Source organism: Alosa pseudoharengus, unplaced genomic scaffold (genome assembly GCF_046254945.1).
Source record: "Alosa pseudoharengus isolate Yale_2024_CS ecotype anadromous, Long Island Sound unplaced genomic scaffold, YU_APseudo_1.1 YU_APseudo_1.1_scf_9, whole genome shotgun sequence".
Lineage (NCBI taxonomy): Eukaryota > Metazoa > Chordata > Actinopteri > Clupeiformes > Clupeidae > Alosa > Alosa pseudoharengus.
In genome coordinates this window covers 6074705-6097484 of record NW_027468881.1, presented here as the reverse complement: position 1 = coordinate 6097484, position 22780 = coordinate 6074705, and the positions used below count along the sequence as shown (strand labels likewise).

General features: G+C 43.2%; 1 protein-coding gene across 1 annotated transcript in view; it reads left to right on the top strand.

Annotated features, from left to right (window-relative positions):
• The window catches only part of prpf6 (PRP6 pre-mRNA processing factor 6 homolog (S. cerevisiae)), a 37849-nt gene that overhangs the window by 11468 nt on the left and 3601 nt on the right, over positions 1-22780 (top strand). Inside the window, exons 9-18 of the mRNA XM_076275567.1 lie at positions 1410-1572; positions 7394-7512; positions 8275-8493; positions 14050-14172; positions 14899-15020; positions 15633-15771; positions 17246-17365; positions 21413-21589; positions 22058-22191; positions 22485-22576. Of these exons, the coding sequence (XP_076131682.1) occupies positions 1410-1572; positions 7394-7512; positions 8275-8493; positions 14050-14172; positions 14899-15020; positions 15633-15771; positions 17246-17365; positions 21413-21589; positions 22058-22191; positions 22485-22576 (1408 nt within the window). The remainder of the gene's footprint in view (positions 1-1409; positions 1573-7393; positions 7513-8274; positions 8494-14049; positions 14173-14898; positions 15021-15632; positions 15772-17245; positions 17366-21412; positions 21590-22057; positions 22192-22484; positions 22577-22780) is intronic.

Sequence of the window (22780 nt, the reverse complement as noted above, 5' to 3'; positions counted from 1 at the left end):
ATTATTAAAACACATACCGGTAATCCTGTTTCACAGATATGTCACATATTACACATGTCAGTTTGAGTGAGGTAGTATGAGTTATTTTAACATGTTCAGTAGTTTTGTTTCGCCATCAGTGTTCTGTGGGTGATGATGCTATCCGCTCTGCTGTGTCTCAAGTTGTATGTGCAGTGTTTGTGTCTGAGCAGAGAGTGAGCCTCTGATGATCCTCTCTGCTCTTTTCTGACAGCGCTGCACAAACATAGAGTCCATGGAAGGAAGTAAACATTCTCGAAGAAGAGTGAAAAGCAGTTTGCAGTAAAGCTACTATTTATTTATTTATATTTATTTATTGGCTACATTTTCATCCCTTGGTGCCCTTGCGCATGATACGTCTGGTTGGAGCGGTGCTACTGTGTAGCCTACGCAATGTTGGAACATTTCCTATACCTATACTTGACCTAATGCACTCCTTAACGCAGACACGCTCCCACTCACTTTGGGCTCCTTTCCCTGCTGTTGTCCCTTCCTGCATTACTGAGCGACTAGGCTACTAGAAAGGCGTGTGTAGCTACAAAGTGGGGTCTGGGGTCATAGCTGTGGTTGCTCGGCAGTTGCTAGGTAATAAGGTAAACGGTCTTTCTTTTGCCAGTCAACAAAAAGCATGCCTTTTATGTCTGTGTAGGCTACACAGGATTTGATGTCCGATAAACAAATCAAGAAAAACAAATAGCCGTTTCATTTGAAACCAGCCGAAATTATAATCAGAAACTCATTGTCACCAGAAACTGGGAATTATCTGGGACGGTCACTCAAAAAAGAGAAAAATCCAGTATGTGTGGCAACACTAATAAGAGCATGCAAAGGCACATACTCCCATACAGACTCCATAGACAAACAAACTGCCTCTGTGAAACTCGGCTTCCCCCTAAAGGTCATATGACAATTTTCTGTCGCCCAATCAACGACTGCATAATGTGCATATTCCATACTGTGCCAAGACCAAAACGTTTGGGTGCCAAAAAGTTTGGTTGTTTTGGCACGGTTCACAAAATGTTGACAGTGGAGAAATAAATGCATACCGTGCTGTACTGAACTGGGCCGGAAACAAGGCAACACACACACACACCCCATTACAGTCCCACTTTCCCACATGCACATACACAGGCATGTATAATCAGGTATTGAGGTTAATTGGTAGTTAACTGGGTAGCATAGTTGAGCTTGTTATAAACTAGAGACAAAAGACAACTTTTGTAAAGATTTTATTCTAAGAACTAAACTTTCTGTTGAAGTGTAATATTGTGTGTGGGTGTCTGTGTATGGTCATACTCTGTGTGTGTGTGTGTGTGTGTGTGTGTGTGTGTGTGTGTGTGTGTGTGTGTGTGTGTGTGTGTGTGTGTGTGTGTGTGTGTGTGTGTGTGCAGAGTGAGGACGTGTGGCTGGAGGCGGCTCGACTGCAGCCTGGAGACACGGCCAAGGCTGTGGTGGCCCAGGCAGTGCGCCACCTGCCCGGGTCAGTGCGTATTTACATCCGAGCGGCTGAGCTCGAGACGGACGTCAGGGCCAAGAAACGCGTCCTCAGGAAAGGTGAGGGTTTTCCTGCGTCTACGCACACTCATTCTCTATCTATCTATCTATCTATCTCTCTCTCTCTCTCATGCAAATACACAGAAGCACAATTTATCTCACATTCAAACAGAAACACACACACACAGTCTCTCTCTAGCACATACACACACACACATAGAAACACACACACAGAAACACACACACAGAAACACAATCTCTCCAGGGTTCCCATGGGTCCTTGAAATCCTTGAAAGTTTGTGAATTTGAAAAAAAAATGTCAAGGCCCTTGAAAGTTTTTGAAAACAGACATAGATTAATGGAGGTCTTTGATTTTTGTTTTTGAGGAAAATAATCCATACAATTCCGTCCACTTATTAACATGTTTCCATTATTTCGCCACCACTTCTGTCGATATCCTACGCGTATGCCTGATTTACATTGGTTAGAACTACCCGGCCAGCGTGATTTCTACATGCGTGTTTCCCCCGTGTAGTGCTTGTTGCCCAAATATTTAATTTAACATATTGATAAACCAGCAGGTTCATGGTAGCAAGTTTAACTTGTTTAGAAAAATCTTTAAGTTTATTTCAGCTCAGTTTTATGCAAAACACAAACATAAATATACTGCGACAAGATATCCTTGGTCTGTTGAGGTAACATGATTTAACCATGCCCGCGCTTGAAATTTATCGACACATTAGGTCCTTGAATTTGAGGATATTGGGCCTGGAAAGTCCTTGAATTTGATCTTAACCAAGGTGTGGGAACCCTGTCTCTCTCTTGCATGCACACACTCACACACAAAGCTTACATAGCACTCATGCACACACATATTTCATTGTATCTGATCCAGATATGGGTAGGTGCCAGGCCAGCTCACTGCCAAGGCTGTCCCCTCCACCCCGCTCCCATCCACCTTCCACCCCAGACACCCTGTAGCAGCCATTCCCAGTCACATACCTCGCTGACAGAGACGGATAGACATTATTTCCACCCTATCTGCCTCAGCATGTTCACACACACTGTATTCTCACTCCTAGTCCCAGCCAAGTTTTGGACCTGCTCGCTCACTAGATCGCAGTTCACTGCTCTTACTTACACTCGTAGCACGCACACACACACACACACACACACACACACACACACACACACACACACACACACACACACACACACACACACACACACACACACACACACACACACACACACACACACGGAAATGGTATACGTGAAAATGCACACTCATACTCCTTGTGTGCTGACAGCCACATACTCCACACATCCACACTTCTATATGTGGATAAGCTCTGAAAATGTGCGTAATAACGACCAATAACATAATAATTTTATTGTAATAAAGCTAATAATGTAATAATTTGCCAATAATGTAATAACATTTCTGAACCAATAATGTAATAACGTTTTGCCAATAATGTAATAAGTTATTACATTATTGACTGGTTATTACGTTATCGGCTTGGTTGGGGAAAAAAACTATAAAAATGTAATAACTGCAGCCAATAATGTAATAACATACTGATATCACTTCATTTAAGGTTTATTTACTGGATATAAAGTGTCACACTTCCATGGCACAGTACTTAGCTCTTCCAAATAGCTTGAAACCATGACCATAAACACCCTCTCTGTCTTTATTTATTGGTTCTACCCAAAGTTTATATGAATATTGCACAATTTATTCTGCTAGGTTAATACACAGTGGTGGTTTTATTTATTATTTATTTATTTTCCTCTTTCTTCGATTAGATTAGATTACAGAAAAACGGAATAAATATGGATATTTAGTATGACCATATAGACAGATATGTACAGTATGCACAGCTATGTGCAGTGTGGTAGCAGTACCATTGTAGTGCAGAAACAGTAACATTATAATAGTATTAAGAATAAGTGTAGGATGAAGAGCAGTATAATATGGCTATGTATAAGTGTAATTATAGTATGTACATTTGTAAATAAATAGACACTATGGGTGGCATAGGGTAGTGCACTTGTTGTTGTCCCTGTCAAGGTTGCCATGGTCGTGGACACCTCAACAGGCACAGGCAAGGAGGCATCAGGCAGGGGCGGGGGGTGATGGGGGCTTGTTTGTTGGATGTCACCGCGGCTGGGGGATGTCCGCCTCCTTGTTGTCCCTGTCAAGGTTGCCATGGTCGGGACAGCTCAACAGGCACAGGCAAGGAGGCATCAGGCGGGGGCGGGCCAGGGGGGTGATGGGGGCTAGTTCGTTGGATGTCACCAGGATGCAGAGCTAGAGTTCAGTAGGGTGACAGCCGCAGGAAAGAAGCTTCCTCTGAACCTGCTAGTACGGATGCAGAGAGACCTGTCACGCCTCCCGGAGGGGAGTGGGGAGAACAGTCTGTGGTTGAGGTGAGAACAGTCTTTGATGATGCTGCGTGCCTTACGCAAGCATCGCTTGCCCTGGATGGCATCGATGGAGGGGAGTAAGGAACCGGTGATGCGTTGGGCAGTTTTCACCACCCTCTGCAGTGCTTTCCGGTTGTGGGCAAAGCAGTTGCCATACCAAACTGTGACACAGTTGATGAGGATGCTCTCGATGGTGCAGCGGTAGAAGTTCACCAGGATCTGAGGAGGCAAGTGGACCTACTTCAGTCTCCTCAGAAAGAAGAGATGCTGGTGAGCCTTTTTGATCAGGGTAGAGGTGTTGAGGGTCCAAGAGAGGTCCTCAGAGATGTGGACACCCAGAAACTTAAAGCTGGTGACATGCTCCACCTCAGTCATGTTGATGAGAATGGGTGTGTGTGAGCTCTTTGGTCTTCTTGGTGGTGAGAGCCAGGTTGTTATCAGTGCACCACAATGTTAGGTGCTGGACCTCCTCCCTGTAGGCCATCTCATCGTTGTTGCTGATGAGACCAATCACCGTAGTGTCGTCTGCAAACTTGAAAATGGTGTTAGAGCCATGTACAGGTGTGCAGTCGTGGGTGAAGAGGGAGTAAAGGAGAGGACTCAGCACACATCCCTGTGGTGCGCCGGTGTTCAGGGTGATGGTTGAGGATGTGTGATTATCTAACCTAACAGACTGAGGTCTGTTGGTTAGGAAGTCCAGAATCCAGTTACAGAGAGAGGTATTGATGCCCAGTGAGTTTGGTGACCAGTTTGGAGGTGATGATGGTGTTGAATGCTGAATTAAAGTCAATGAACATCATTCTTACATAGGTGTTGCTACTGTCAAGGTGGGACAGGGCAGAGGGAAGTGCCATAGAGATGGCATCCTCTGTGCTCCTGTTCTGACGGTAGGCGAATTGGAAGGGGTCCAGTGAGGGTGGTAACCAGGTCTTGAGGTGGACCAGGACCAGCCTCTCAAAGCACTTCATGATGATGGGGGTGAGTGCAACTGGATGGAAGTCATTAAGGCTTGTTGCAGTGGGGTGTTTTGGCACCGGTAGATGGAGGTGGTTTTAAAGTGGGGACAGCTGCCTAGGCTAGTGACAGGTTAAATATGTCAGTCCAAACCTCAGTCAGCTGCACTGCACAGGCCCTGAATACGCGTCCGGGGATACCATCAGGACCAGCAGCCTTACGTGCATTAGTCCTGCTCAGTGCTGCACACACATTGGTGGTGGAGCCTTGATGGCCACCTCTTTATTGTCCCTATCAAAGCGGCCATAGAAGTGGTTCAGCCAGGGAGGTGTCGGTGACTGGGGGGGTGGAGTTAGTAGTTTTGTAATCTGTGACTGCCTGGATGCCACATGCGTCGGTGGTCAGAGTTGTTCTTGAAATGATCCTCAATCTTTAGCTTGTGGTTGTGCTTGGCCTTTTTGATGCCCCTTTTCAGATTAGCCCTGGATGAGCTATAGGCTTGAGCATCACCAGATCTGATTGTGATGTCTCGTGCCTTCAGCAGGAGTCTGACCTCACTGTTCATCCATGGCTTCTGATTAGGGAAAGTCGTAATCCGTTTGAGGGTGGTGACACTGTTGATGTCGGAGTTGATACAGTCCAAAACGGCAGAGGCATATAAATCAATGTCCGTGTGGAAGTCATGGGTGGCCTGAGTTGCGAACACTCTCCAGTCAGTGTTTTCAAAACGCTGCTGAAGTGCCGAGTCAGCTCCCTCTGACCACACTCTGACTCTGACTGTTCTTACTGTTGGTTTCACATGTTTGATGAGTGCTGAATACTTGGGCAGTAGAAACAATGAGAGGTGATCTGAGTGTCCTAGGTGGGGAAGGGGGAGCAGCTTTGTAGACATCAGCAATGTTTGTGTAGACATGGTCTAAAATATTATCTCCTCTTGTGGGGCCAAATTTCATCATTTTGATAAAATTTGGGCAGTACAGTTTTTAAATTGAGTGGTTGAAGTCACCCGCGACAATGAAGGCTGCCTCAGGATGCAGAGTTTGTTGTTTACTGATAGCAGAATGCAGTTCTTTCATGGCAAGCTTAGCATTAGCATCCGATGGTATATCTCTGGGCAGATAGATGAGATACTCTAGGTTAGGTGAGCAGTGACTCTTGGTGATGGTGGTGTCCGTGCATCACGTTTGGTTAACATAAATGCACAGACCCCCACCTCTGGTCGGTGTGGCGGAGTTCGTAGGTCTCAGTGATTTAGCAATGTCTGGGATTACGCTTATAGATGTCGGGATTGCAGGAACCGATGTCTAAAAGTTCCTATCGGTTGTGCGATATGTACGCTAAACTGTTTTTACCGAAAATACTTGAAATAAATAAGCATATTACCACTAATTTGCAAAATCTGTGTGTGTCCGTTGTGTGTGGTAATGTGTGAGTGTGTTATTTGTGCAGCTAGGTCTTTCAGCGTCTTGGGAATGGACACAAAATTACTGAATACTGAACAAAATACTGGAAGTAATTACCATGTTGTATTTTTCCCCCCACTTTTATTCAGTGTTCTGTTCTGATAAATGTACCATACAGTATTTGGAGAATATTTAGTTTTGTAATAGGGACAACAACCTAGCCTTTCTTATAATTATGAAGCTAAAAGATTATGTACCAACATTATGGAAGTGTTAAATGTTGACATATACAGTTCAGAGTTGCACAACCCTCAGTTTAATTAAATATTACATTTTTAATGGAAAAAAGTAATTTTCTCTGTGAATGCACCATCCTCAAAGAGACCTTGAATTCATACATACAACATTTGACAACATAGATGTGTTCAACTTCAGTGCGGAGCAAAATGCAGGTCAGAGATAATTCTAGCCATCAAATCAAAAAATTATTTGACAGTCTCGAATAAGTGTGCCAAATTTCAAAACTTTCTACCAGACAGTTCTGTGGGCTGTCATAGACTCCCATGACAGAAGAAAGATGCATACTACTACTAATAGAAAGAAAAGGTTGAAACACTATGGGTGCCTTCACCTCTTGGCCTCCAATAAGGTGATTATTACATTATTGGCTGCAGTTATTACATTTTTAACGTTTTTTTCTTAACTCAGCCGATAATGTAATAACCAGCCAATAATGTAATAGCTTACTACATTATTGGCAAAAAGTTATTATGTTATTGGTTCAGACATTTATGTTATTGGTTCAGACATTGGTTCAGACAGACCCTCCAGCTGTTGCCAACGTGCGATTGGGATGGTTTTATCATACTGTACTTGAACTGTAGCAAAGCGTAACCATAGTAAACAGGTGGTTGCTCCCTCAACGCATCAAATTCATGACGCCTTCATGCTGGGTATTTGGCATCGTAAATAGGCACTTGTAAATATAATATGCCAAGGGCACGGTGCTTATCTGTTTTTACTACCATGGGTGCCACCGTGTTGGGTGTTTTCTTGAGTGATATCATGTGTGTATTTGTGTGTGTGTGTAGCCCTGGAGAATGTGTCCAAGTCTGTGCGTCTGTGGAAGACCGCTGTGGAGTTGGAGGAGCCAGAGGACGCAAGGATTATGCTGAGCAGAGCAGTGGAGTGCTGCCCCACCAGTGTAGAGGTACACACCCACACACACACACACAGACTAACATGCACATACACAGATCTATTCATCAACACACATAGGCATGCATGTATACTGGTATGCATGCATGCATACATACATACATACATACATGTAAAGGAAGTAGGGGCTGATACAGGCAAAAATGCCTATTGGATGCATTCATAAACACAGTGATATGTGCACACTAAAGTCACGCACACGTATACACATAAGCATATATAGGACAGGGCTCCCACGGATCAAGGAACTTCTGGAATATCATGGAATGTTGGAAAGTTTATTCCAGACATGGAAAGTCAGGAATGGAATTTTATCATCTTTGGGGCAAAGTCATGGAAAATCAGGGAATTTTGTTGTAGCAGTTTAAAATGTACTTGCCAAAGATAATACATTAATACAGATATTTCCATGCAGAATTGGTGTATATCTGATTATTAGCTTTACTGCTTGCTTGAGTAGCCCAACTTTGTTTATTTAATGGCCATTTATTCATCTCCCCAAGTAAAAGATTCTTGAGCACTATGCGGCTGCTCTGATCTTATTGGTCGGTATATTATACAATGCATTAGTAAGTCATGGAAATTCAGGTTTTTGGTCAAGGAAAGTCAGAGAAAATTCATGGAATTTTACATTTGACTAAGAGTGGGAACCCTGATAGGATTATAATACAATATTTATGCATAGTCCATGATATATACATATAAAGCTACACTCATATGAGTTTCCTTCCTCCCCATTTCTGTCCCTATGTAGCTGTGGTTGGCCCTTGCTCGACTGGAAACGTATGAGAACGCCCGGCGTGTGCTCAACAAGGCCCGTGAGAACATCCCCACTGACCGGCACATCTGGATCACCGCCGCCAAGCTGGAGGAGGCCAACGGCAACACACAGATGGTAGAGAAAATCATCGACAGAGCCATCACATCACTACGTGCCAACGGCGTGGAGATCAACCGAGAACAGTGGATCCAGGTCAGACAAACACATGCACACACACCAAAACATTCCAAAACACACCCCTTCCACTCCCAAAAGCAGTTTTCGCAGAACATCTTGCCAACCAAGCCAACAACCGCTGTGTGCGTAGTGACACCTAGTAAAAAGAATCTGCAAAAGGGTGTATGCTCAGAATTTGACATATTAGTATCACTACCACAGACTTTGGACTCACACCAAATTTTGTGAAATTCCGTCAATGGGGGCACTGGAATTTACATTTCTATATCAATATGTTATGCTAATAACTTGTGAAGTGAAGGTTCAAAGTTTAGTGGAGCAGATAAGTGCCATTTTTTAGGGAAATCGTTCACATGTTGATTAAAGCACCAAAATTGTCACAATTACCCAGTGGGTATTGCTCTTTCAAAAAAGTATGTTAGCCATCGCAAAATACCCTCATGTCAGCCACGGCGGCCATTTTACTCTGCGCCATTGCCAGATGATGTATTTGCATGATATCTCCTGAACAAAACAGAAAGGATGATGCCTACCCCCATGTTTTCATGGTCAAGGATTACAGTGATACATATACATGCAGCCATGGCAGCCATTTTGCTTACCGACATAGCCAAATTATATATTTTGCATTATATCTCCTCAACAAAATTTCATAGCATAGAAAGGATTGTGTCTACCCCAGTGTTTTCATTGTTCATGATTACATAATGATACAGTTATACCATATACAACATCATAATTGTTTTCCTGGTGACCATTTTCCTTTCAGTCATGTATTGTGCATCATATCTTAGGATATGTTGTCTAGTCTAGATACACTGTTCAGATCAATAAGGTGGCCTAATGAATTAAAGGTGCAGTGAGGGATTTTACGTGATTTCAAGCCTATTACATTTTTTGCCACATTGAGCAATCATCTCCTCACGACCGCTAGCTGCCTATTCTGTGCGTACAAAACGGTCTCTCTAGGCAGCTCAGGCTCTGAAAACTGGAAACAAACAACGTGGGGGCAGCCTGTCCTCCAAACAAAAAAAAAAGAAACCATGCGTGGAATTTCTCAGGGAATACTGAATGTAGGGGTGAGCTACCTCTGTCGTGTTTCGTTTGGTCCTTGGTTAAAATATAATGTATGGTATTTTACAGAGCTTTAAAGTAACTAATTAGAAATACTTAAGTACAGTACCTAAGTATAAATGGGGAGTATCTGTACTTTACTTTTTATTTTCTTCTCCTACTTTTACTTTTACTTCACTTCATTTTTCAAATTAAATGTATAGTTTTACTCCACTACATTTTCATTAGCAGCATTAAGTAGAAAGTAGGCTAAAATAGTGTGCAAATGAAAACAACAAGCAACCCCAAGATTTTCGGACCTGTCACTACGGGACACAGCAATGAATGAAGACATAGTGATAGGGTTAAGGTCCAGCAAATAGTACATAGCACACCATGTCCTGTGTAGGTGTACATTTCTTACTACACTTTTGTTTAGACTTTCAAATTTTGAATTGCTTTCTACTCATTAAGATATAAATTGATATTGTGGATAAATTTCATGTATATACATTTGGATGGATTGTTTATAGATTATTTTTGTATTACATAGGTTATGTACACTGATCAGCTATAACATTATGACCAATAAGGGAAGCGTATAACACTGATTATGTCCTTTTTTGGCACCTGGATGAAGTGAGGTTTTGGCATTGGATGAGATTTATTAGGCAGTAAGTGCATATGTTGTCCTCAATGTTGATGTGTAGAACTGGGTAAAATAGGCAGGTGTAAGGATTTGAGGGATTTTTAAAACATATTCGGAACACATAACAAATGAAAGTTTTATTTTATTTGATTGTATTGCTGTTTCCAAAATAACTTTCAACAATAGCTTTTAAATGGTTTGGTATGTGTGTCATCACTCATCATACCATATTATTATCATCTTGATTTTGTGCATGGTACTGGTTTGCATTGTAAAAAAAAAAAATGTGAACCTATTATTTCAGTGTAGTGAAGTCGACATCAACAACCTCTCATCCTCCCTGAAGGAAAAAGCCATCTTTAATCATAATTTGATACACTGCAAGACCTAGCTGTTGTTTTGTTTATGTTATCAGACACCCCTTATGATCTGCAGTAATGCTGCCAGATTATTCCTTTAGCTAAAGTGTTGTGTATAACACTGTGTCCTATGAGGAGTTGAGTGCATCAGAGCATCAAAAACCTGATCATTTCACTGCTGTTGGTAAGATTACAACTTTGCTAAACTGGACCTGAAGTATGAGGTATGCTTCAACCCTGTCAGTGTTGTCACTGCCAGAAGCATGAGATTGTGGAGCATTGCTTAATGCACATGTCCAAGCTACAAGTTTTGACGCCTGAGACCCAGCCCGTTTTATCCAGAACATTCCCTGCCCTCAGAACCTGTGTGTCTTCCACTGTTGCCCATTCAATCAGTCTCTCACCATTGTATATGGAGGCTTCTTTCAAAGCAGGACCTGACCGGGCTCAAAGCCTTCACAGCCAAGCATTCAAGAGTCTAAACACATCTGTGTCAACCTTGAAGCAAGAACATAGCCTCTGCATGGCTTTCAGTGTTTGAGGCCTACAGGTGGAACAAGATAACTAGGGTCAGGTTGTAAGCATGGGAAGCAGGTTGTAAGCATGGGAAGCAGAGAGCATGCTGGAGAAACAATTAACCTGTCTTTAAGCAAAATGGTCATTCTTTCTATGGGTTTTTTTTTTAAATGTACAAATTGAAAATGTAAGCCAAATCTAGAATATGTAGTCTGTTATATTTCACATATCCATCACCACACATATGTGCTCCTGTGAATTGTAGTGGATTGGGGAGAGCATGGATTGCCTTGATGCTTTGGCCCAGGCATCTAATGCTCAGGGGTGCGTTTCCCTAAGTTAGTTAACTAAGTTAGCAACTTTGTTGGTTACAATGCAATTTTCCATTTCAACCAACTAAGTTGCTATTGCTAACAGGTTAGCAACTATGGTTTTGGGAAACACACCCCTGTATAGTACAGCACACCACATTCCATTTTCCCTGCAAAGCTCCACACAATTTAGTTAGAACAACAGATGTTCCTAGGGGAAGATACCAGATATCAAAATGTATATAAAACACTGGAGCATGATGTAGGAGGCTGCGACCCAACAACATTGTAACCATCATTATTATAGATAAATTAGTGTAAATTGAGGCAAATCATTTAAATGTATACTATGGATCATCACAAATAACATGCAAAACTAAGCCATTTCCCTCACCAGTGAGCCACTACGTAGAGACCTTTATCAACATCAAAAGGAGATAGCAGAGAATTTGGGTTAGCAGTTGTGGCATGTTTGGGAATAATGACCTTGATCGAGACATAACACAATCACAGACACAGGATCTCATGACCCTAGGTTTTAAAACCTAAAAGTAGAAAGAGTGAGGCAGTAAAATGCTAATGAAAAAAGGAGATGGAAAATAACCACATTGGGGTTATGTAAGTAATACAACATATTGGCCTATCTCCAATCAGGCGGTCTTGTGAGGAAGGCAAGCCAAGCACATTCAGATTTTAACCTTTGCATTTGTAGTATGTTTGGCACCACTGACTTCTATTAAGCCCTTATTGTTTTTTTAATTGTCAGTGTTTTTTACCCATATTGTGGATGCATTTCAATGGGATGATAAAAAACATGGTTTTTGGGAACATGGAATATTAAATGTTAAGAACTTTTCATTACAATGATATTGCATCTATAGATTAATGGGGTAAATTAGCTTTGTAACTAGTACCATTGGATTCCCTAACCCTGACAGTGTGGGTTTAGCAATTACAATTCCAACATTCCAACTCATTTAGTAGCCGAGATATTACAAATTAAAGTAAACTCATCTTTGCCGAGCAGCTCTGTTCTATCTCAGTGCATCTCTAGTGCTACTGACTAGGCTCATGCCATCCTTCTCAAGAAGCAACAAATATCAGTGCCTGCTGCAATATTAAAGCATAGTGTCAGCCATGACCTCATCATTGCTGTAATTGTTGTCATTTACATTTACATTTATTAATTTAGCTGACTCTTTCATCCAAAGCAACTTACAAGTGAAAACTAGCTTTTTTAGTAGATAAAAAAGGAAGTGTTTGGTACGTGCATGAAGGTCATGTTGTCATGGCTTCAAGGCTCTTGTGTTTGAGAGGAAATCCTCCTGACTTTCGTCAAAGTTGAGTTAACTGGGCACAGTCTGTCATTGGTAGCCTCCTGTGATGGCTGGTGAGTTGCCTTCTGATAATGGTTCTGCCCCACTGTCGTGTGTGTGTCGTGTGTGTCGTGTGTGTGTGTGTCGTGTGTGTGTGTGTGTGTGTTCCCCTCTGCCCTGGTTTGGTTATGCCTCTGTTGTGTAACCAAGCTAGTGATATATTTCTGTGCTGCGTATAGGCATTTATCATTGGTGGAGCCTGCAGTTCAAATTCACCCATACACTTTTATAATATTTGATATTTCTTAAATATGGTTCCAATTCATAATTTAGTTTTTTTAAGTAGATTTTTCTATTTGTTTTAGTTTTGCTCTTTCTCTCTTTCTTTTTTTCCTGCTCTCTTTTTTCTCTCTCTCTCTCTCTTCCTCTCTCTTTCTTCTTTGTCTTTTTACTTTCCCTTTGGCAGTTTGTCCTCTGTTTCAGTGCCCTTGTCCTGGCTGTTGGCTTTGGCTTGACCCGACTTGCACAGGCCCCCACAGGCCTCTGGAGGGGAGGGGCTCTCGGCCTGATTGGGGCCCAGGACTAGACCACCAAATCCCACATGAGTCCTGGTGCTCTCTTTATCAGCAGAAATCTTAATCAAAGTTCTCTGTTAGCTTAGGGCTAGGCTTAATCCAGGGACCCCTCCCCATCCCCCCCTTTAACTTTGAAGGAACCTTAAATTTACCCTTTTGTGTCCCTTAAACAAAAGTGTTGCATAAAACAACAATTCAAGTTGTAAGTTTGCACAAGCTTGCACATGTGCACTTGATGTAGTCCTGTGTATGTCTGTGTGTGGTGATCTGCGTAAGGATCATGTGACTTTGTGTAGCACCATGGTCCTGGAGACACGTTTCCCCTCACTGAGCAATGGAGGGACTGTAGATGGCCCAAATGACCGTACTGTGACCAATTCAAGTGATTGTAAACTGGAGTTGTTAAGGCAGATAGCCGGGTGACCAGTGTTCAGTGTCAAAGTCCATCTAAACCGGAGTGATTCCCTGATTCCCGGAGTGAAGCTGTTGCGTAAAAAAACAAATGTGTGAGAAACACATGCTTATTTCTGCACAACTTGCTGGACTTTCTTTGACCTAGCTGTGTAAAGCGGTCAGCAAAACACAACCGTATTTTCGTACAAAAGGTCGCAAAGTCATCAAGACTAATAAATGATATTCTCCCCACATGCTATTTCAAGACCGCTTTCATTGCCTCCTTCGGGAACTTTCACTGCCTTCCAAAAGGCACTGATTTTATCATCTCTTATTGTCTCTTATATACAATCAAATCTGTTTCTTAAAGTGTGTGTGTGTGTGTGTTTGTGTTTGTAGGATGCTGAGGAGTGTGACAAGGCTGGCAGTGTGGCAACGTGCCAGGCCGTCATCCGGGCAGTGATTGGCATCGGCATCGAGGAGGAGGACTGCAAACACACGTGGATGGAGGACTCTGAGAGTGTAGGTCTCTCTCTCTCTCTCAAACACACACACACAAAGATCTACACACATAGACACAAATAGACACACATACACACTCTCTCTCTCTCAAACACACACACACAAACATCTAGACAGATAGACACACTTACGCACTCGTTGCTTTTACCTAGGAGTTCCCAACAGGTCCTTCAGATTGAGACAAACAAGTTGAAGGACTTGAGATTCTTGGAAATGTTTAAATGTGCCTCACTGTTTCTTTGAATCTTCGAATAGTCTAATCTAGGATTGATCAGTCTCATCTAGTCTCCTTTTAGATATAGTGTAGTCTCTGTAAACTGCAGGGATGCAAACATCACGTTTTTTTGGCACCTCGCTTTTTTCACATGATCTTGGGTGGTTTTTTTTTTTTGTGGGTGGGGGTTAACTGTCACCCCACATGTGTTTGCATCCCTGAAACTGATTTCAAATTCTTGAACAGTGACAGTGTTTCAGTGATTCTGTTTTGCTAATTTTATCTTATTTTATTAATCACAGTCACATGTTAATAGTACATGGACTAAGGGATTATTTTTGGAATAACTTGGGGCTAACCTGGGAACATTTCTACATGTAGCATAACAGCTCTACACTGTGTAGCACTAAGTACAAACTATAATTGACCCCCTCCTCTCTCTCTCTCTCTCTCTCTCTCTCTCTCTCTCTCTCTCTGTCTCTCTCTGTCTGTCTGTGGGGTGTGTTCACCAGTGTGTGGCCCATGGTGCTCTGGAGTGTGCCCGTGCCATCTACGCTCACGCCCTGCAGGTGTTCCCCAGCAAGAAGAGCGTGTGGCTCAGGGCTGCCTACTTTGAGAAGAACCACGGCACGCGGTAAGAGAACCAGAACATGCGCTGACAACCCGCCAGCACAGACTTCCAGCCAACCCCAGGGTCCTAAAGCCGACATATCACTCATCTTTAATTGATGAATTATATGTATTAATTCATATTTATTGATATTATAAGTCACTTTGGACAATAGTGTCAGCTATAGGGTCCTCTATCCTTTTTCCACCAGGACTATGTTTCTTTTTATTGATTTGACTTGCAGTCGGTGGGAATAATGATTTCAATGTCTAAAATCTTCTTTTCTTTCTCTCTCTCTCTCCCTCTCTACTTCCTTTTCCTTTTCCATCTCCTCCTCTCCTCGACCTTTCACCCCCTTTCCTTTACCCTCTCTCTCTCTCTCTCTCTCTCTCTCTCTCTCTCTCTCCTTCTTTACTCTCCCTCCCTCCCTCTCTTTCTCTCTCTCCCCCTCTCTCTCTCCTTCTCTCCTTTACTCTCCCTGCCTCCCTCACTCTCCTTTACACCCCTCTCTCCCCTTCTCTCCTTTACTCTACCCCTCTCTCTCTCTCTCCTTTTCTCCTTTACTCTCCCTCCCTCCCTCTCTCTCTGTCTCTCTCTCTCCCCTTCTCCCCTTTACTCTCGCTACTCTGACCACAGTGAGTCACTGGAGGCACTGCTGCAGAGGGCTGTTGCTCACTGCCCCAAGGCCGAGGTGCTGTGGCTGATGGGAGCCAAGTCCAAGTGGCTGGCCGGAGACGTGCCCGCTGCCAGGAGCATTCTCGCCCTGGCCTTCCAGGTGAGCTCGACGGCAGCAGGCATACACAAGACTATTTTGTGAATATACAAATATACAAAAAACACTAAAACCAGGTACAAAAAGCATTCAAAAAGCATCTATCTATAAATTACAGGAACGTATGTCTGACTGTCTCTTAACCGCATATCTGTTGAACCGTTCGTCCGTTCGATTTCAAACTTGGCAGGTGTTTTGCTACTGGCACGAGTAAGTGCAGTGCCAAGTTTGATATTGTTTGAATAAGAAAAGCAAAATATATTGTTAAATATATTGGTAAAAGGAACACACAGTGGCTTTCTCCGCTCTACCGTAGCCACTGCCCCTCTCACACAGCACAGCGCAGGACCAGATAGAAAGGATAAGCGGAGTTTTGGCAGCACTGAATCACATTACATAAAATGATTCTGCGGATTTTGCAACAACACGCCAACAAACACGGGTATGCAGTAGCTATTCAAAATTACATAAAAAATATGTGCAATAACGCTGACGCTTCGAATAGCCCAGGCTACTTTGGACTTGAAACTTTGAATAAACAAACGACAATTCCGGCTGCAAGGTGCAATTTCAATTCCAAATGCAAGGTTTCCAAATTGAAACGAGCAATAGGCTGCTGGTCTTGAATTTAACAACGTTTCAGAAGACGTGCCACACAGCTAGACAACAAGTGGCAGACAGAGCGACGTCACTTATGCTACCATGCTGTTTTTGAGTCACATTGTGGCAAATCTCTCTACAAAATGATTTCTCTTCTATATCATTAAGATATTCAATAGGCTAAACATAGCCTTACATCAAAGCTTTAGGCTTATGTCATTTCGATCAGCTACAGACAACGAGTGGCAGACAGAGCATGATGTCACTTATAGGCCTAGGCTAGCCTACCAGAGATTGAGTCACATCATTGCAAATTTCAAACGAGGATGCATCATTCCACAAAATGGGTTGTCTTCAGTATCAGGTAGTTATTCAATAAGCTTAACAATAAACATATAGCCTTAACTCAAAACAGCTGTTAGGCTTATGTCATTTTGATCTGTAGAAAAGTCACATGTAGCCCAACAGCACATTAATTATAGGCTAATATATTAGAATATTCAGTGTTTATTATTGAATGCTTAGCTGTAATGATGTTTTTGCCTATCATCCTATTTTTAAAGCAGGCATACCTGCGGGCATGTAACGATTGACAGATCTCCATAAGCAGGCTATTTGAAGAGGGCCTGTCAAAGTCTTCAAGTCGTTACAGAGTCAATTCTGGTCTAAACTTATCTGTTTTTTTGTTAATCTTACTGCTATGTCAGTACAAGAAAATGGAATGTTTGAATCCTCCTTATGTCAGTTTTTGTAATGTTTGTTTACGTTTGTCATGGCGTGTGTGTGTGTGTGTGTGTGTGTCTGTCTGTCTGTGTCTGTCTGTCTGTCTGTCTGTCTGTCTGTCTACATGCCTGTTTGTGTGTGTGTGTCCTTGCAGGCAAACCCCAACAGTGAGGAGATCTGGCTGGCTGCCGTAAAGCTGGAGTCTGAGAACAACGAGTATGAGCGAGCCCGGAGACTACTGGCCAAAGCCCGCAGCAGTGCCCCCACCGCCAGGGTAAGTGTGTGTGAGCGGGTGGGTTGGCTAGGGTGTGATAGCCTGACAGCAGGATCAGGGACATCAGATCCAGTGTAGGGCTCACTAACGCCAGACCTGTGAATGCCAGTTCGAATGAATCCTTTGGGATCCTGTCCAAGCGTTCCATTCTCTGGATTTAGAAGGTGGTTTGCATAAGAGCTGTGTGATATCAGAGAGAGAGAGAGAGGTGTAGCAGGGGTGGCTTTTGGCCCCGGGGGGAGATGTCGAAACACTGTCCACCCGGTGATGTGCCAGAAGAGACGTGACTAAGAAAAAGAGCTTTTCACCATCCGTGTGAAATTTATGGCCTCTCTCTGTCTGTACACCCTCTTACCATGTTCAACCTTTTTACACACACACTACCTCTTAATGTCGCCCTTAATTTTGTTCTCTGTCTATTTATGACCCCCAGCCCATACACATACATAGATGCATACACGCACACACACTTATACAAAGTATGTTTATTGTCTAGGGCACATTGAAACACAGCAGACTAAAGTGTAGGTCCAAAGGACATGAAAATATAAGTTTATAAATAGCATAAAATAAGTCATCATGACAACAATAGACCAACAAAGACTTGTAGACATGACAACAGATCAAAAGATAAACCAAATTGGCCAGTAAATTAGAAAATGTGTCTGTACATTAATCTTACATTAATTACAGATCTGGTTCCACCATTGTGAAACAACAACCCAAAAGACTCTTTTTGCATTAGTCGTGACTGTAGGACATTCTGGAGAAATTTGCAGTCAGATTTAAGTGACATAGTGACTGAGTTGATAAGTGCTGTGATTTTAAGATGGGAAGTGGCAGCAATCAGCAGGGTCTTGGGAATTGTAGCAGGGGAACCAATGAGGAGAGGCTGGCTCTGGGGTGACCCTTTGCAGCTGCGTTCGTTTCAGAACCATCTGCAGGCGAGTCAAAGGACACCGGTGAAAGCTTATCTATGACTAATTGCTATGGTCTAGATGAGATGTAATGAAGGCATGAATGATTTCTCCTCATCACGAACAGATCAGAACAGGCTTGAGATTAAAAATGGTTCCTAACTGCTGCTGGTTTTAGAAATCTAAACTATAAAAGGAGATTAGCAACAGAACTGATTTGTTGGTCAAGACAGAACTCGGAATCACAGTTTACAGATGCTTCATAACTTGGATACTGCGATTAAAGGTGGAATTTATTGTGCTAAACAGAATGTTTTGATTGCGGTTTGTTTACTCATCAAGTCAGAGACATTTTTCACTCTGACTCGTACATGAATTTGTTTAGTCAGTGATGAGCTTTATTTAGTTTCCTCTCTCCTTCTATGGCCCCTGTCTCTCTCTCTCTCTATCTCTCTCTCTCTCTCTCTATCTCTCTCTCTATCTGTCTCTATCTCTATATCTATCTATCTCTATCTCTCTCACACACTCTGACCTGCTTCTCATATTTGAACAGATGGGTCATGAGATTTCGTGAGCGTGTCTCCTATCTGTTTACAAGCTGCTCATGTAGGTAAAGGGTCAGAGGTAAGCAGAGTACTAATGTCTGTCAGAATGGGAAACAGACTTAATGGCCTACACACACACACACACACACACACACACACACACACACACACAGAGACCTGCACACATACACATACTCATGTAGCTACACCCAGATGTGCCGCTAAGTGATTTCAAGTGACGCCGACTACCGAGAGCGGTGGTGTCTGCTTGCATTCCTCCCACGAAACCCCCTTCACCCATCCAGTCACTTTCTAGCATGGGGAAAGTGCTTTTCGGGAAACGGCTCTCCCAGATGCACAGATAGACACACGTTTCTCTCATCTATCACTCTCTCTCTCTGTCCATCTATCTCTCTCTCTCCCTTTCTCAATCCGGGCAGTCAGTGAGGCGAAGGTTTGGGGAAGCGCTCTGCTTCTTTGTTGCGACATGCCAGGCCTTGCAGATTAACCCTCTTCATCAAAGCCCAAATCAAGCTATCAAGTGTCCCCGCCAGGGTTGGCTGCATGGCACGAAAGTGAGATTAGCATCAGTAAAGCCATCAATCATCTGACTAATATGTGAGAGTGTGTGTGTGTGTGTGTGTGTGCGTGTGTGAATGTGTGTTTTAATGCCTAATGAGTCACCACCGGAATTTACACAGAACTGACTAGGGCAAAGGCATTTCATTGATACAGGTTTCGAGAGTGTGATTGCCACAGCCACTATTAAGCTCATTTCGGATCACCACCAAGGACTCCCACGCTCGGTCTCAGAACAAGCACTAGGCGTTCACTAGGCGTTCACACGCAGATTTTGGGTCCATGTAAAGGTCACCATTGCTTAAAGACTTAGGTGCCTCGACAGGTTGTGCTGAGGCCTGGATCGTGGCACCTGAAGGTATTTCCCTAACAAATACTAGGGGGTCATTCCACGTCAATTCAACCAGGGCCCACGCACTTAGGTCTCAAAAAAATCTGAAAAAATTACCAGGTGTACCTATGTTACCCAGGAGACACACTGTAAAATTACTCTTATGTAAGATCAATACTTTCCAAGATACAGCCAGATTTACAGGGGGAGGGGGGTGTCGATTTTGTTCGGCCTCTTTTTTTTGTCAAAGTTCACAAGCCCACAGCGCAACAACTAAACTATGTAGGGGGCTCGAATTTTGCATGCTGGTACATAAATAGGAATAGTATGTAGCAAAATCGTCACGTTTGGTCTGGATAATTCTGCATGGTCATAGATGTCCCTCAAAGTTGATACAAATTTTATTGGAGTTTTTGGCTGGGCTCTGTTTAAGCCTTATTAATTAAGACATATTTGTACTCAACATAGGCTCTTGATTTATTTTCCTTACTGAGATAAGTAGAAACACTCTCACAAAAAGCAATGAACAGAAAACAAATCCCTTCAGGGTCTGAACAGCAGACCTCACAAGTCTGAAAAATTATTTTGGTTATCATTTTCAGAGCACCCAAACACCTTGTGGGAATATACAAAGATTTTTTAAATATGTTTTTCTTTATTCTCCATGATCCCTTCTTTTTGAAAACACCAATTTGACTTGTCTTATGCAAATCTTTCTTTTTTATTTTCCACCCTGAACATGGGCAAAATGCCCCATTGACATCAATATGTGGAAAGGATGTTTTAGTGGCACAGTTTAGGTTAGCCTACTTCACTTCTGCACTAACATGGGGGAGCTTGTTACCGCTCCAGGGCCGAAGTTATCCGTAACGTCGGGGCTAACTCCCTAACCCTCTATCTGAAAATGGTTAGCAAATGAACGAGGATTTTGGTTTTATCTGGGGATTTATTTTTGCATTGCTTTGAATATGACTCGCTCCAGTCTCAACAGCACGTCTTTTTCCACACGCATCTCAGTTCTAACACACATCCCCTCTCTCGCTTTCTCTCTCTCCATCCCTGCGCACGGGGCTCTCTTAAAGGAGCTGCACCGTTTTACAACAATTGCATCTACATTTTCAGTTTAAGCTTAAACTATCGTGATCAATTTAAGTTCCCGTGCCCCCCCTGGAAAGGTGTAATGCCCGTCCGTGAATTTCTGTCTGCCGCCGGGTCTGATTACAGGGCTTAAAATTCTCAGTTGCTATACTAAATTCTCAGTTGCTATACTAAATTCTCAGTTGCTATACTAAATTCTCAGTTGCTATACTAAATTCTCAGTTGCTATACTAAATTGTCCTAATGTGGGACACTGCCTAATGTGGGACAATTAAGCTCCAGTGGGTGTGGCTCTTCCCCAAACTAATGAATGCCAGTGAAACTATGGGAAAGCCAAAGCTGTAGAGTCCTGTGATCAAAATTGGATGTGGATTTAATGTGTTGCCCTCACATTGCAGCCTAATATAGCCTAGCACTACTACTGAAGTCCGAAAAGCAAAAAATGTCCCACATTTGGGCAATCCACCCTGACACTTCAGGCACATACAATTTCCTTGCTCTAAGCCCTGGCATCAGCTGGCTGTCACCAGTCTTACCTTTTAGCATTAACCCTTCGTTGTCTTCTATCCCTTTGTAGGTATTCATGAAGTCGGTGAAGCTGGAGTGGGTGCTGGGGAACATTGAGGCAGCACAGGAGCTGTGCACTGAGGCGCTGAAGCACTATGAGGACTTTCCCAAGCTGTGGATGATGAGGGGCCAGATCGAGGAGCAGTCGGAGAATACGGACAAGGCCAGAGAGGCCTACAACCAGGGGGTAGGGCACGCACGCACGCCATTTAACAGTCACGTTTGCATTCAGTTGTTCAGCTGGTGCCATTTCTAAAAGCACTCTTGCAAGAGAAGATGTGAAGATCTGAGGGGAGTATGAAAAGGTCGCCTGCAGGCATAATGGGGGCATTTCAGATGTTACGTTTAGATGTTATTGTACTGCACAACTTGGATTGCAGTGTCATGTCCATTTGCGTATAATTTACAGCCCCTCTACAGGCTTTTTATGTTAGGTCTCTTAATTGATTAGTCTTCTTTTTTTCAGGCAAAACACGTTTGTGTACACGTTTGGGAGGTTGTACTATTGATTTTACCTTCTTTTAATGCTTCTCTCATTGTGTGTCTGTGTGTGTCTGTGTGTGTCTGTGTGTGTCTGTCTGTCTGTGTGTGTGTGTGTGTGTCTGTGTCTGTGTCTGTGTCTCTGTGTGTGTGTGTGTGTGTGCGTGTGCCCCAGCTGAAGAAGTGTCCACACTCCATGCCCCTATGGCTCCTCCTCTCCCGGCTGGAGGAGCGTGTGGGTCAGCTGACTCGAGCCCGCGCCATCCTGGAAAAGTCCCGCCTCAAGAACTCCCAGACGCCGGAGCTGTGGTAAGGCGGCCACACTGGCGTGGTTTGGCATGGCCGCGGTGCAGAGCAGCGCATGGCTCTTTCACTTTCTAATCTCTCCACACCGGAGCCTGCTACTGGAGCCAGATACCTTAAGACAGGAAAACACTGGCTTGCTGTTTAGAGACATGGCTTTACTACTTGTGTACTCACACACACACACACACACACCACACACACACCACACACACACCACACACGTGATGGGGACACTAACACGCATACATGGGTGCAGCCCTGGCTTGAATCAAACAGTAAGGTGTGTCTCCTCTCAGGTTGGAGTCGGTGAGACTGGAATACAGAGCTGGACTGAAGAACATCGCCAACACACTGATGGCCAAAGCTTTGCAGGAGTGCCCCAACTCAGGTCAGTTAACCACCCTAAAGCCAACCACACACTGCTGGCACCAACATGGGTCCGGTGCACTCCACCACAACATTCGATAACTTCATTTCTATTTGTTGTGTTTGTTTGATTACTTAGTTTCCATTTGTTTCGTTTGTGTGATTGCTTAGTTTCCATTCAGTGTACACCAGCACCAAACTTTGTCACCACATCGCAGTTGCCGAT